At 50.9% G+C, this 16,097-nt stretch overlaps 1 protein-coding gene across 1 annotated transcript in view; it reads left to right on the forward strand.

The window, feature by feature from the left end:
- Window positions 1-15,636, forward strand: part of SFSWAP (splicing factor SWAP) — a 95,243-nt gene extending 79,607 nt beyond the window's left edge. The window contains 5 exon segments of the mRNA XM_017868819.1: window positions 1,354-1,509; window positions 2,732-2,857; window positions 13,150-13,323; window positions 14,926-14,998; window positions 15,323-15,636. Of these exon segments, the coding sequence (XP_017724308.1) occupies window positions 1,354-1,509; window positions 2,732-2,857; window positions 13,150-13,323; window positions 14,926-14,998; window positions 15,323-15,388 (595 nt within the window). The 3' untranslated portion in view covers window positions 15,389-15,636.
- The last annotated feature ends 461 nt before the right edge of the window (window positions 15,637-16,097 follow it).

Raw genomic sequence — 16,097 nt, forward strand, 5'->3', positions numbered from 1 at the left:
AAATATATATATATATATATATATATATTTCTTTGTAGAAATTAGCTCCCTAAGTACTTGGGGTTGGTGAAGGAGACTGGGGATGGATTTGGAAGACTTTTCTTAGGAGTCTTGTTTAGCATTCAGAAGGGACTCAGGCGACATTGGGTTTCCACTTTAGGTTGAAAGTTGTGGCTCCTCATTGCCCTTTTTACCCACGATAAACTGCATAGCAAATCAGTCAACGTGATGACTCATCTCCTAATCCTGCTCCTTAAAGGAGGAAACCAGATGCTTGCATTTTCGCAAGTGGTAGTGTTGATCATGCTGAGGTGAGGACCGTCTTCCCATCACTTGCAAAGTGAATCAAAGTGAATCATAGCCAGACACAGATAAGACCAGAGGGTGTCTGCACTGCGCAGTCCAGGAAGGAGGGGAGCTGCAGCGGCTGTCACTGGGCTGGGGACATGAGGAGGAATTGCATGTGAAATCAGATCCAGTTTCAACTTGAGAAAAATTAAGCCCCGGGAGCTGCTGGTAGAGCCCAGACCTTGCTGCTGAGTCATCTGCAGAGATGATTCCAGGAGCTGCTGGACGTTCCAGCTGTGGCAGAGCCAGACCCTTGCTGCTAAGTCATCTGCACAGTTTATTCCGTGACTGAAATGCCGTGGGTAAGGACGCGAATGGAGGAAGTGGAGTAGATGAAATGGTTGCATGTTGGAGAAAAGAGGCTACTTATAAATATGACCACTGTCATTCAGATAAAATTTCTGGAGTTTTATCATTGAAAAAAGTCTCATTATGTTTCTATTTGAAAGCAAACCATTATGCTTTTTTAAGAAAAAAAAAACAAAACTGAGTCACGTTATGCTTGAAAGTGTTTAATTCAGACCATTTCATCTTTAAGAAGGCCTCTGGTCACATTATATGGATGATTTGCTTATAAAATGGAATTCTTGTTTCTTGCACTATGTTGTAGTGTCAATGTGAGAAGCCTAATTAGCAGAATAAAAAGCATTAAAGCTTCTTTAGCTGAAGTCAAACCTAGAGAATTGTCTAATGGTATGTAACCCCTCGTCCTGAGATGGGCGTTTTCCCCGGTAACTTGAAAATCCACTGGTCACAGCCACTTCCCTTTAAAGAAGTCTATTACTAATAGCCACTACAAAATGGTATTGTATTTCAAACTTATGAATTTGCAGGCCTTACAAACTAACTTATTTTTCCTGATTATTGAGTTTATTGTAGAATTCCACGTGTAAGCATTCCCTAGCCACTATAGCTTTGAATGAGCAGAGGTTTTTTCGGAGTTCTGGTAGCGCCCAGCCCAGCACCTTTTATTCCGAATGTGAAGTGTGTGCCTCCGTGTCCCAGAGCCTCAGCCTCCCCAGGGGTGCTGCGCGTGGAGCCCTGTCAGAACAGCGTGTCGGTGACAGCAGCAGCCCAGCCAGGAAGTTAACAGGCAGCCTCAGCCACCAGCAGATTTGACTCCGCAAGTTCTTTTGAGGGAAAACCTGGTAAAATGTCAGGGTGTCTAACTAACCTCGCCTTTATCATCTGTTCTGTAAATCTTAGGAAAGGTCTGGGAAAAAAATCAAAACCATTCTGTCAGTTAAAGGATAGCCAGTCCTGGCTCTCCAGGATGCCAGGGGCTGAGTGATCCCGAGCTGATCTGCGGAAGCATAGCATAGCCTGTGGTGTGTGCGGTTTATTGTCATGAAAATGATTCAATGTAGAACTTCTTCAGATGACAAAATCAGACCACTCTTCTTTATATTGTTTTGAATGAGTTGTCATGGAAACAAAATGGAAATAAATGGAGTTTTTTTTCCAGATTTGTGCTCATTGCAGGTCTTCCCAAAATAGTAGCTTTCCTGAGTGAACAAAGAACTGAAACGAAGGTCCCAACTCATCGCTACGGGGCCTCCACTAAGGAGCGTCACCCCGGAGGGGCGCGGGTCTCAGGGTCCTCGTGGCCATGTGTGCGTTGTGTCACCACAGGAGAGGAATGAGTCCTTTCCAGGCACATGAGGAGAAGGAGGAGTCAGTGTTCATAGGTGGCTTTGCATCTGTGAAATCTCATAAACTTGAGTTAGCCGAAACTGTCGTGAGACTGGCATTTCCGAATTGGATCGAAAGTTTCAGGCTTCATGCCAGTGCCCCACAGCCTGTAGGCTGTAAGATGAGTGTGAACAGGAGAAATGTCCAGGTAGGCCTCTAGCTTCGTTACCGTTGAGTTTCTTCTTGCCAGTTCAGACAGGTAGACCCGAGTCGCTAGAGTCTGATTTGCCTTTTCTTACCTCATGCTGGTGGAAACGTCAGTGAGCTGAAATGTATAGGGAGATAAAATGGGCATAGGCAGGAGGAAGGAAGAGAAAGCGGCAGCCTGAGGTGGTCGTAAATTGCATACTCAGACCGTGGCTTGTGAGGAATTGGTTGCCACTGACCATTCGAAGCAGCTCCAGCCTCCACACCAGTTGTATATTGGTTAAAAGTTTATCCTTGGTGTGGTAAGTGTGTGGAACGGGAGAGAGACCATCTCTGCCTCTGAGATGGGATTCGAGGTTTCAGTTCGTTGTCGGTAGAGTGGTGGAGCTTGGCAGGGATTCTCTGAAGCCTCAGGGTCTACACGGGCACCATCCTGAGGAACAGCCTCTGCAGACGGGGCCTGATCTCTGCCAAGGCAGTCGGAAGCATGACACGTCCCGCCAGCCAGGCCGCAGAACTGAACGCTGCCTCCTCCTCTGTCCAGGTCCCGCTCCCGGTCCCCTCGGAGGAGAGCCCACTCCCCTGAGAGACGGAGAGAAGAGAGGAGTGTGCCCACTGCCTACCGCGTGAGCAGCAGCCCTGGGGCCAGCAGGAAGCGGACCCGCTCCAGGTAGGCCACTGGGTGTGCGCACAGGTGCCACATACGGGCCAGGTTTCCCTGGGCGGAAAGGGCGTCTGAAGGTCGGGTATCTGTGAGCAGAGCTGTGGGTGACCAGAGGGAGGTGCTGAGTCCCTTCCCGTGGCGTGGCCGTCCCTGCTGACACTTGATCACACTGAGCTCCTGTGTCTGGTGGGTGGGGCTCACTTACCCCCCGGGGCTCTGCACGGCCTGGCTTCGTGTCCAGCTTTCCACTGTGCTGGTACCTTGACTGGGTCCACATGCAGCTGCTGCCCCTCTACCTGCTGGTGGAGAGGACAGGAAGGCACAAACATAAGGAAAATGCAAGCTTCCAGTCCCAAAGCCTCCTGGTCTCAAAGACAGTCACCGTAGTTGCCTGGGTGCTGTGTGACTATGACCACAGCCCAGGCTGGAGCTCCCAGGAGAGGCCACAGAGTCCTGTTGGGGCCTAGAGGGCAAGGAGCATCCATCCCTTACCTCTTGACCACTAAGGAGAACCTATCTTGGTTGGAGCAGGAGATGGAGGGAGGTTGGCATTCATGTTTATCAAGCAGAAGCCCCAGCCGTGGTACCTGGCAGGGCCTCTGACAGCCCAGGGTGCCACGGGCTCACCTCTCACTCAGTGCCTGGCACTCAGTAGAGGTTCCACCTTTCACTTCAGGAAATACATCCACCATCTGTCCTCTCGCCCCGGCTTCCAGTAGCTGTGGACGGCCACCTCCATTGGTGCCGCCAGTGAGCACTACCCTCTCGACCGTGAGGGTGCCATCTCACAAGCGCCTCCTCTGGTTCTCACCCACTGATGTCACCACCCAGTGCCTTGCATGGGCCAGCCCTGCATTTCCACTCTTTCCAAGCACAAGGAGCTTGTTTTGTGTCCCCACGTGGAGTTGGTGCAGCCTCCTGGCTGTGTGGGTGGAGCATGTCTGCGTCTGGAGCCACACAGAGAAGGATGGAGCGTTGCACATCGTAGCCTTGAGTTTCTTAACACGGTTCTGCTGAGTGCATGGGGGTCAAGACACTCAGGGTCCCAGAGCCTTCCAGAGGACGAGCCTTACATTGCCAGGATCACTCACACGCTGGGACCCTCCTGCTCCTGGGACAGATGGCCCCAGCCATCACCCACACTGCCCAGCCACAAGGCACACACTAGGCAGAGAGCCGCAGCAGGTCCTCCCCACAGCACCCTGGGCAAGAAGACGCTGCTGCAGTTGGCCTAGTACCACAGTTCCCTCCGTTGACAAGATATGATTTTTTCTTAAAACAGAAAAATTAGCAAAAGAACTGTAAAGCAGATAGATACTAGCAAATGTTTCATGTACAACTGGCTCTGTTTATAAATTACATTTTGTTCCTTAGTAATCCTACACTGAGCATTCATGTCTACTCTCATACAATCTGATGAAAATTAAAATGTTAGAATCCATCCCTTAAACAAGTAATTTCACATCAGAAATTCACCATCACCTTTGGTATATGTGAAGGGCATGGTTAGAAATTAAGTCCTTCTGTCTCAACAGAAGAGGCCTTTCACATTAACCTTTGCTTTAAGAGAGATCTTGTGGGAGCAAGTAGTGATCGTATCTGTAAGTAGCAGCGTCCTGACGGCCAGCCAGCACACTCAGACGCCAGACTCGCGTGAGCTGCTCACATTCTCACCGAGCGCTAACAGGTCACACAAGAGAAGCGAAGGGTTAGACTCAGTGCAGAGCTGAGCCCTGAGCTGCACTGCCCAGATGGACGGAATTAAACCTGCAAACCTAACTCTGTGGAGTGTTAAACTGTGATTCACTAGGAACTCAATAGAGGTGAATACGTGGATAATGACTGGTCAGTTTTGTAGTCTTAATTAGAAGCCCCAGTTAGTCTATAAATCCAGAATATGGATTTGGTTTTGTTTTCTTTGGGGGGTGTTTTTTTTTTTTTGAGACAGGGTTTCACTCTGTTTTCCAGGCTGGAGTGCAGTGGTGTAATCACAGCTTCTGCTTCTGCTTCCTGGGCTCAAGCCATCCTCCCACCTCAGCCTCCTGAGTTGCTGGGACCACAGGCTCTCACCACCGTGCCTGGCTGGCTGCTCTCAAGCTCCTGGCCTCAAGTGATCAACCTGCCTCAACCTTCAGAAGTGTTGGGATTGCAGGCATGAGCCACCGTGCCTGGTACAGAATATGTTTTATTAGCAATCATATTAATGCTGCAGCCAGGCTGTGTCCCTGTCTCAGAGTGGACATCCACTTCCTTGCCGTGGTGCAGTGCACATAATCAGCTACCGAGCTGCTGTCACTTTAATTGCTGGGACAGCACCAGACCAGACCCGGGGACATGCCCACTACCCAGATTTGAATTTTTTTCTTTTTATTTGAGATAGGATCTCACTCCCATTGCCCAGGCTGGAGATTGCCCAGGCTGGAGATTGCCCAGGCTAGAGTGCAGTGGCACGATCTCAGCTCACTGCGACCTCAACCTCCTGGGTTCAACTGATCCTCCCACCTCAGCCTCCTGTGTAGCTGGGACTACAGGCACATGGAACCATGCCCAGCTAATTTTTTGTATTTTTGGTAGAGACAGGGTTTTGCCATGTTGCCCAGGATGGTCTCAAAATCCTGAGCTCAAACAGTCTGCCTGCCTCAGCCTCCCAAAGTGCTGGCATAAACCGCTGTGCCTGGCCCTGATGGGTCATTTCTGTAAACTGATGATAGGCTGATTCTTTCACTGACTTTTTGAAAATGTTTTTAACTTACAGGAAAGTGTTTAAAATAGTACGATGGGGCCGGGCTCAGTAGCTCACACCTATAATCCCAGCACTTCAAGGCCAAGATAGGAGGATCACTTGAGCTCAGGAGCTGGAGGCTGTAGTATGCACTGTGATCGTGCCTGTGAATAGCCAGCCACTGCACCCCCTACCTGACCAACAGAGTGAAACCCTCTCTTTCAAAAACAGTTGTACAATAAACACCCATATGCATAAAATCTGTAGCTCAGTTCCTCAAGAGCTGACATTTTGCCACATTTGCTTTCTCTCTCTCACCCCTTCCCATCGCACCCGTCCCATCCACTCCCATCCCTCCCTCCTTTGTTCGTTTGTGTATTTCATGACCTTCACATTCTTGAAAATTCCAGGCCAGCTCTTCTATAGATGGTCCCACAATCGGGCTTCGTCTTGCTGTGCCCCGTGGCTGGGTTCAGGGCGAATGTTTTGGCTGCGCAGGCGACGTTGCGTAGCTTCCCATTGCACCACCAATCAGGAGACACAGGAGTGTCCACTCGTCCCATCATTCATGATGCTGAGTTTGATCACTTGATTAAGGCTGCATCTGCCCCTTCGTCTCCCCACCAGCGAGGAATCCAGGAGGTGACACTGTGAAGCAGCACAGCTCTGCTGCTCCCAGCAGCTCTCTCCTCATTTGTCTCAGCACACATCAGGCAGGGTGGCCCCCCTGCCTGAATCAGCTCTTACACTGCTGACTACAAAATAGTGACTTTCTCCCTCTGTTCTTCCTTCTGTGTTTATTAGCTGAAGACCCTGCCCCTTTGTTTAAATCTCACCATGGACTCAGGAGCGTTTTTGGTTTTGATTTTTGATTTGTTGTGTGATAATCCCATTGCTATTATTATTCTATTAGATGGTGACATTGTCTCCGATTTGGCCAGTGGCAACCCTTTCAAGTCAGTTCTGTTCTTTTGACACCTCCCATAGTTCTTTGTGTTCTTGCTTTTGGTACAGGATATTCCAGGTTTACTGGGCGTTTTCCCTGTTCCAGCCCTGGAATCTGCCATTTCTTAAAGGACCTCTGGTTCCTTTTAGTGACTATTTGGAAAACCAGATGTGGACGTATTGAGGAGTTTTTAGGAGTAAAGTTTGGTGCTGTGTGGATATATATAAAACAACATTCGTGAAAGTTACTTTGAGGACGTCACAGAAGTGTTTCCAGCCAGGCACAGTGGCGGCACCCACAGCCGCAGCTGCCTGGAGGGCTGAGTGGATTGCTTGAGCCTGGGAGGTCACACCCAGGGCTTTTCACGAGAATATTGACCAAATCTTACAGCAGCACACTTCAACAAGATGTCCCAGTTATCTTACTGTAGCAAATACAATGAATGATTAGTTACAGGTTTTTCCCATTGAGTTTCTAGTACTTAACACTGCACGAGGCACATGGACAGCTCTTTGTTGAGTGAGTGAATGGGAGTTTACTACTGCAGTAAAGATCTTTCTTTATACGTGAAATGTTAATTCAAGGTAGACTTTGCTAACTGAAGGATGCATAACTTAATTCCCTAGAGCAACCACTAAAACAAAATGTAGCTAAAAGCCAATAGAAGATATAAAGTAGGATTCTAGATGCTTTCTTAAATTCATGAAACAGCAGAAAAGGGCAGGTGGGGGAAAGAACAAATGGGACACAAAGAAAAGATTGTAGGCTTAAAACCATTGTAAAATAATTACATTATATGTAAGAAGACTAAAGACTAGTTAAAAGGCAGTGATTGTAGAGTGGATTACAGAGCAAGACCTGGCCTGGCACAGTGGCTCACACCTGTAATCCCAGCACTTTGGGAGGCTGAGTGCTCTTTGACCAGCCTGGCCAACATGGCAAAACCCCATCTCTACTAAAAATATAAAAATTAGCCAGATGTGGTGGCACATACCTGCAGTCCCAGCTACTTGGGAGGCTGAGGCAGGAGAATCGCTTGAACCTGGGAGGCAGAGGCTGCAGTGAACCGAGATGGCGCCACTGCACTTCAGCCTGGGTGACAAAGTGAGACTCTTACCTAAAAAAAAAAGCTTTTCCACCAAACTCCAAGCCCAGATGGCTTCACCAGTGAATTCTAACGTTCAAGAAAGGAGGGGCCGGGCATGGCGTTTCATGCCTGTAATCCCAGCACTTCGGGAAGCTGAGGCGGGCCTCCCGCCTCACAAAGTCAGGAGTTTGAGACCAGTCTGGCCAACATAGTGAAACTCCATCTCTACTAAAAGTACAAAAAATTAGCTGGGTGTGGTAGTGTGCGTCTGTAATCCTAGCTACTCGGGAGGCTGAAGCAGGAGAATCACTTGAACTTGGGAGGTGGAGGTTGCAGTGAGCCAAGATTGCGCTCCAGCCCAGGTGATAGTGCAAGACTCCGTCTCAGAAAAAAAAAAAAAGAAAGAAAGAAGGGGTACTCTATTTAAAAAAATAGATGAGGGAACACTTCCCATCTCATCTCTTGAGTCCATCATGTCTCATACCTAAGACAGATAAAGATTCTGTGTTTGGGGAAAGGTGTGCACATGCACCCGTTTCTGTTCACGACCAGTACTGTGTGTGCCCCCGTGTGTGTTCACAGACCAGTACTGCGTGTGCGCATGTGTGTATTCAGACCAGTACTGTCTGTGCACATCTGTATTCACAGACCAGTACTGTGTGTGCACGTGTGTGTTCACAGACCAGTGCTGTGTGTGCGTGCGTGTGTGTTCACAGACCAGTGCTGTGTGTGTGTTCTCAGACCAGTGCTGTGTGTACACACACACGTATATGTTTCCAGACCAGGACTCTCAAGAACATAGATGCAAAAATACTTCATAAAATATTAGCCAACTAAGTATTACTGAGATGCCTGTTCTCCACAAGTTGATGCAGAGATGCAGTGCAGTCCCACTCAGAGCTCCCATGGCTTTTCTAGAAATTGGCACAAACTCCAAAGCATGTGTGGAAATGCAGATGACCTGGGAGAGCCAAAACAGCCTCCTTGACAAAGAGCAGGATTTCAAGACTTACCAGAAAGCTACAGTAACCACGGCAGTGTGGCCTCAGCATGAGGATACAGCAGAACAGTGGGATGGAATAGAAAGTGCAGAAAAAATTCATCACCCAAAGGGCAGGGGTCTGGGGCCACAGCCACAGTGATTCATTGATGGCAAAAAGAAAGGAAAGTCTTTTTTTTTTTTTTTTTAAGAGACAGGGTCTCACTCGGTTGCCCAAGCTGGAGTGCAGCAGTGGTGGGATCTTGGCTCAGCTCGGCTGACTGCAGCCTCCTGGGCTCAAGGAATCCTTCTGCCTCTGCTGGGACCACAGGCACACGCCACCATGCCTGGCTAATTTTTTTTTTATTTTAGAGACGGGGTCTCGCTATGTTGCCCAGGCTGATGTTGAACCCCTAGGCTCAAGCAGTCCTCCTACCTTGGCCTCCCAAAATACTGTGACTGCAGGCGTGAGCCACAGCACCCAGCCAGGCAAGTCTTTCCAACAAAACTTGCATGAACAGCTAGATATTGGAATGGGAAAAGGTGCAGCGCACATCATCTGCAAAATTTAATTCAGGTCGGGATCAGACTATTAACGCTTTTTGAAGAAAACACAGAGTATGTTCATGAATTTGAGGGTGGCAAAGATTCCTTAAGATGTGGAAAACCCTCTTGATAAGAGGAAAAAATCAATTAGACTTCATTGAAGTTTAAAAACTTCTCTCAAAAGGCACAGTTAAGAAGATAAATAGGCAGGCCGCAGGTTTTGCGGCATGTATCTCTTGACAAAAGCCTGTGTCAGTACCAAAGAGACAAAGGACCCAATTAAGAAAGGGGCAGATGACGCCAGCCGACTTCACAAAAGGATCTACTTAAATAGCCAGTAAGCACATGGAAAGATGTGGAACGGCATGAGTCACCAGTCAGGGCCGTGCTGATGAAGCCAGTGAAACAGGACTGGATGGGAATTCCCCATCCCAGAAAACCAGGACGGGCTCTGGGGAGAGTGGTCACAGGCCCAGCGGCTGCACTCTCAGACACTGGGTTGGGAAATATGTGCAGTTTCTTGTAAAGTTAAGTATACACCTACTCCCTGACCCAGCTGTCCTGTTCCTTGCTGTGAACTCCTCTATAGTCAACATTTGACCAAAAACACTTTGATTGGTAACTGCCGAAAACTGGAAACAACCAAATCTCTATTAACAGGAGAATGAATCAACAGATGATGGTAGCGTCCTGTCATGTAATACTATTCATAGGTGAAAGAAACAAATTGAGGATCACCCTGCTTCATGGAGGACTCTCAGACATGCTTTGCTAAGCAAAAGAAGCCAGACACAGGCCAGGTGTGGTGGTTCACACCTGTAATCTCAGCACTTTGGGAGGCCAAGGCAGGAGGATTGCTTGAGCCCAGGATTTCCAGGCTTTTTTTTTTTTTTTTTTTAAGTAGAGACCCCCATCTCTACTTAAAAAAAAACGTTTGTGGTGGCGTCTGCCTGTCATCGCAGCTGCTTGGGAGGCTGAGGCAAGAGGAGCGCTGGCGCCTGGGAGGTCAGGGCTACAGTGAGCAGGGACTGTGCCCTGCACTCCAGCTTGAGCAACAGGGAAACTGAGAAACAACAGAGAACCAAGAAGCCAAACCAACAAACAGATACATCGTGTGGGGCTCATTTCCATAGAGCTCTAAGCTGTGCCCTAGAAATCAGAGAAGGGGACCGCTCAGGGTGGAGAAGGGGTATAGACGAACTTGAAGTGGCATTGAGGAACTTTCTGGAAGGAAGGGACACCCCGTGTGGATAAGGCCCAGGTGTCAGGGTGTGCACACTTGCCAGCACCGAGGACATCGTTTCACCCAATGGCACCTCAGTGCTTTAAAAAAATGAATGAGTTACTCCATTCCTTCAGCAAGGGCTTAGATCAGATTGTAGCAGAATTGAACCAGTTTACAGTTAAGGATTAGTAACCTGCCCCTTTGTTCATTATGCAGCCACATAAACTCAGCTGGATTTCGAGAGTAAGTCATTTCGGACACACGTCACATGCTGGTATATATTTTATTTATTTGCTGCTTCCTTTGAAATCCTGGCATGTGTTCATAGACAAAAATTTCACAAAACATTTTGCAGTTTAGAAAAATGACTGGTGTGCAGATCCCACATGGGTGTATTGAACAGTAAGAGCAGCATCTCCATTTACAACATTTTGTCCTCACTGGGCACGTCAGGCAGGCTTCCAGAAGATGCCAGGTCATCTGTCCGGGCCCAGCTCACCAGGGACAGCCCCTCCAGCAACTGGATTTAAGCTGCCAGCCAGCACCGCCTCTGGCAGGTCCTTCCTTGTTTGAATGGAGCTGGGTGGGAGTGCCCCAGGCCTGGCGCTGCTGCTTTAGGTCACTTCATTGGCACCAACACAGTCTGCTCATGCCCAGAACCACACAAGGGAGCCTGGACAGAAATGCTTAGTCCCCCTCTGCATATCGGGGCTGTCCCTACCAGGGCATGTTGTGGCCTCTGGCTCCCACAGCTGTCTGAGCTCTGCAGGGCCATGCACTAGTGGGGTCCGAGAGATGGGTAGAGGGCATGGCCCCTTGATGGGGTCTGCACCCCAGACTGTGAGCACAGCCCCAACCATTAAGCAAGAATGTTCCAGATCTTGGGGGTTGGCACAAAAGAAATACATGAAGTCAGGAGACCCTGATGAGGGGCAGGGCTTGGGGTGACTGGGCCTGTGCACAGGCCCTGGGGGTCTCCCTGGAAGACAGAAGAGGCCAGGCTGGGAAGGGGCTTCGTGGCACGCAGAATCATAAGGGAGGCCAGACGCTTGCAAGCTGTGCAGATAGCAACCCCAGGAGAGTCAGACACCAGCAGAGAACCACGGTTCCACCTTCAGGTTGGCGGATTGAGCAGTTTGGGTCCACCTGGATAGCGAGGGTGAGGCTGAGCCAGGGAGGCCTCTGGCAGCTTCTGCAGCAGAGGACCCCGCAGCCCTATTCCTAGGATCTGCTCCTCTCCAGGCCCCAGCAAGCAGGACGGGAGGGAGGGAGGGAAAGAAGGAAGGAAATCCTGTCCAGGCCCCAGCAAGCAGGACGGGAGGGAGGGAGGGAGGGAGGTGGAGGAAAGATAGGGGAGGGAAGGAAGGAAGGAAGGGAGGGAGTGGAGGAGGAGGGAGAGGAGGGAGGGAGGGATGGAGGAAGGAGGAAGGAAGGAAGGAAGGAAGGAAGGAAGGAAGGAAGGACAGGAAGGAAGGAAATCCTGTCCAGGCCCAGCAAGCAGGACAGGAGGGAGAGGAGGGAGGGAAGGAAGGAGAGGAAATCATAGGGAGGGGAGGGAAGGAGGGAGGAGGGAAGGAGGAAGAAGGAAGGAGAGGGAGGGAGGGAGGGAGGGAGGAAGGAAGGAAGGAAGGAAGGAAGGAAGGAAGGAAGGAAGGAAGGAAGGAAGGGAACGGAAAGGAAGGAAAATCAATCCTGTCCAGGCCCCAGCAAGCAAGGACAGGAGGGAGGGAGGAGGGGAAGGATGGAGGGAAGGAAGGAAGGAAGGAAGGAAGGAAGGAAATCAATCCTGTCCAGGCCCCAGCAAGCAGGACAGGAGGGAGGGAGGGAGGGGAAGGATGGGGAGGGAAGGAAGGAAGGAAGGAAATCAGTGATACAAATGACCCATGCAAAGACTCTCCAAGAAACTCTGTTCTCAGGGCCAGAAACGCAGGCTGCAGCGTCTGTTACAGATGAATTCGGAAAGAAGATGCCAGGTAGGGCACCTCAGGGCTTGGAGGGCCTCGTGGGAAGGGCTCAGGCGGAACGACAGCAGTCAGAGCTGAGCTGCTGTCACAGAGCAGGCTCCAGTGCCCAGAGGCTAAGCAGCATCACCAAGCGGCGGGCAACTGGCAGGTCAGAAAGAAGCACCACTCCGGCCTGGACAACAGAGTGAGACCCCATCTCTTCAGAAAAAGGAAGTAGCAGCACCAGAAGCTGCGCCCCCCTAGTCTCCACTGTCTGAGAGGCTGAGGCAGGAGGTTGCTTGAGGTCAGGAGGTGAAGGCTACAGTGAGCTGTGATGGCAGCACTCTCGCCAGCCTGGATAGCAGCGCGAAACCCTGTCTGTTTTTTTAAAAAAAGGAACGCTAAACTTTGATGTATTCATACTTTAATAATTTCCTGTATCATTTTGGAAATTTTTATTGATGAAACATAGTGGCAAAGTGCTGTGAACTGCCTATGGTTGCTTATCTTACGTATTTTGCATGTGAATAAAATGCTGGTTGCATCTTAAATACCACAAGTATTTTAATTGAGGTCCTAAACTGGGACAAAGCTGCTTCCAGGGAGACCATACCGTCTTCAGTGTGCTGGGTGGCTTTTGTTAAACCCATGGATCGATTTGCCGCGTTGTCAGTTATCAGTTCAGTGAAATAAGTTGCTTTAAGAAAACTTCACGTGTTTGGAATGGTTCCATCCCTGAATTGTGCCTTGACGAACTCTTACCCAAAACCTGGCTCAGGTCCGAGCTTCTCCCTTTGTGCGCTGCCTTTAAACCAAAGGTGCATCTCTCACAGAAACACTTGCCTTTCAGAAGTCCCCACGAGAAGAAGAAGAAGAGGCGGTCCCGGTCACGGACCAAGTCCAAGGCCAGGTCTCAGTCGGTGTCACCCAGCAAGCAGGCAGCTCCCCGGCCCGCGGCCCCCACAGCCCACTCGGCCAGCGTCTCCCCTGTGGAGAGTCGGGGCTCCAGCCAGGAGCGCTCCAGGTAACCCCTGTCCTCGAGCGGCTGTCTTTGGGGAAGGGCAAGGGGTGGTCAGCAGGACTCTCCCTCCCTCCCTGAGTCCCTGCCTATGTCCTGGGGGGCACCAGCCACGAAGCCAAACCACACCCCCTGTAGCAAGGAAGTCCCCCAGATGTGGCTTCTCACAATCCATGAGCGCTCAGGAGTAGGTCCTTTACTGGGGAGACCCTCCTGCAGAGCCCAGGAGTGGAGCAGTCCACTTCAAGCAGCCCGGGTGTCACACACGTCCCTGATGCTCACCAGGCACACTGGGCTCTGCAGTGACCAGTAGACCTGGAACTGTCAGCAGCTCCTCAGGCTGCAACAGCCGGGGCCAGATGATGCCAGCCTGTTGCCGGGCATCACACCTGGGCAGCAGCACAGATGTGGCGTCCCAGTCCCGGGCTAGGTGATAATGCCTTCAAGTCAGACACTCTCTACTGCCCAGGCACCCACACCCTGGAGGGACCAGAGAGGGCGGCACCTGGGAACAGCTGCTCCCTTTAAACTGATTACTTCCATAAATGGGAATCATGGGATGCACGACTGTTCCATTCAGGTGGCAGAGGCCTCAGCTCATTTGAGATGGATCCGAATCTCTAAGAGGTGGCACCTTTAGAGCTACAATGTCAATCGGGCCGGGCACCGTGGCTCACACCTGTGATCCCAGCACTTTGGGAGGCCAGGGTGGGAATTCGAGACCAGTCTGGACAACATGGCAGGACCTTGTCTCTACTAAAAATAGGTGGCATGCATCTGTAATCCCAGCTACTCAGGAGGCTAAGGCGAGAGGATTGCTTGAGCCCAGGAGGTGGAGGCTGCAGTGAGCCGTGACGGCTCCACTGCACGTCAGCCTGGGCGACAGAGAGAGACCCTATCTCTGAAAATGTAATAATGGCCAAATGCACATCAGTGCGGGAGGCTGAGCATCGCTGGGGGACAGGGGTGTTGGCTCCCCCACACAGACGCCTCATGCACAGGCCGAGGGCACCCACTCAAGGCCGTGGTTCTGGGAGGGCTCCACTGTTCTGCTGCATCTTTCCTTTGTTTCTTTTTTCCTTTGTGTTGAAGGTAATTTTATATGAAAATTGTTTTTCGTTAGATTGCAGTTTGTACACAGTTCAGATGCGTGTAACACAGCATGTTTATGATGCCTGTTTTTATTGAAGGATATGCTCACGCCTATAATCCCAGCACTTTGGGAGGCCGAGGTGGGTGGATCACCTGAGGTCAGGAGCTGCAGACCAGCCTGGCCAATATGGTGAAACCCTGTCTCTACTAAAAATACAAAAATTAGCCGGGCGTGGTGGCGCACACCTGCAATCCCAGCTACTCGGGAGGCTGAGGCAGGAAAATGACTTGAATCCTGGAGGCAGAGGTTGCAGTGAGCTGAGAACGTACCATTGCACTCCAGCCTGGGCGACAGAGTGAAACTCTGGGGGAAGAAAAAAAGGATACTGGAAGCAGATGCAGTGGGCCCTTCACAATTCTCAAGCTGGGGTTCGGAGGTGGAGATGCTGTTCGCTGGCCTTGGCTCAGCGTCTTCACACGGCTGTAAGCTCTGCTCTCTCTCTCTCTCTGCATCAGGGGGGTCTCTCAGGAAAAAGAAGCCCAGATCTCTTCAGCAATCGTTTCTTCCGTGCAGAGCAAAATCACTCAGGTCAGTGGGCGTGCCCCCTTCCCACTCCCAGCCTTTCATCAAGGGGCCTCGTGGTTTTTCTTTTGCTAATTTTCATTCCCTATCCCTCCTGTCATCGACGCTGGCACGGGACAGGGATCTCAGGCAAAATGCCACAGGCCCTGGGTGAGGCCGAGGGCAAAGCCGTGTGGCCTGCACCATGCGCAGCCAGGCTCCTCCGCCACCCCCACGGTGCTAGAAGCACTGTCTTTGGTCTCGACCACCAGCTCCTTGATGAATTTCTTCACCACGTGGATTGTCTGGCCAGGTCTTCACAGGTTCTCCTCTGTGTCTCGCCCTGCACAGGATCTCATGGCCAAAGTCAGAGCAATGCTTGCAGCTTCCAAAAACCTGCAAACCAGCGCCTCCTGAGACAGGGCCAGCGGAGGCAGAGCTGGGAGGCTGCGTGGGCTTCTGGGCAGGCTCACGCAGACGTGGCTGCACATCCACCTGGCCGCCTCCGTGGACCCTCGGTGGCTTTTGTAAATTAATTTTTGATGACATTTTCAGTTTTAAGATTTCTGACCAGCAGTCTCTTACCTGTATATTTGTAAATAAATCATGTTTCTGTGAAAATGTATTCTGAAATAAAATGGGAGGAAACGCCTTTTCTAGCTAGACCCTGGTGTGGTTTCTTCCTTCTCTCCTTGGTTGGCTTCTGGGTCTGTTTGACTGTTTGTCATCTATTATACGTGTGGTCATGGAGGTGTGGCGGGGACAGATGGGCAGCGCTGGGCTTCCCTGTCCTGGGCCCCCAGCCCTCTGACAGCAGCCGCTAGACTCCCCTTCCCCATCCCATGCCTCCTGCGATCACCGCACGCTCTTTCCCAGGCCGTCAGCTCGCCGTGGGCGTGTGTCCCTGCTGGCACCCACGCTGCAGCTGCTGGACAGACCCTCCCTGCAGCAGTGGCACACAGCAGGGGAGCAGCCCGGCCCCGCGTCACCGCGCTGAGCACCGCGTGTTGCTTAAGCGCTGGCTGCTTGCTCCTGGTGCCTCTCCTGACGTGCGGATGCCTGGGACTCCACTGCAGCCTTTGGCCGCCCCAGTGGAAACGCAATTTGTGTGTAGCTGAGGGTCCGG

The sequence above is a fragment of the Rhinopithecus bieti genome, unplaced genomic scaffold, assembly GCF_001698545.2.
Source record: "Rhinopithecus bieti isolate Rb0 unplaced genomic scaffold, ASM169854v2 scaffold_4907, whole genome shotgun sequence".
Lineage (NCBI taxonomy): Eukaryota > Metazoa > Chordata > Mammalia > Primates > Cercopithecidae > Rhinopithecus > Rhinopithecus bieti.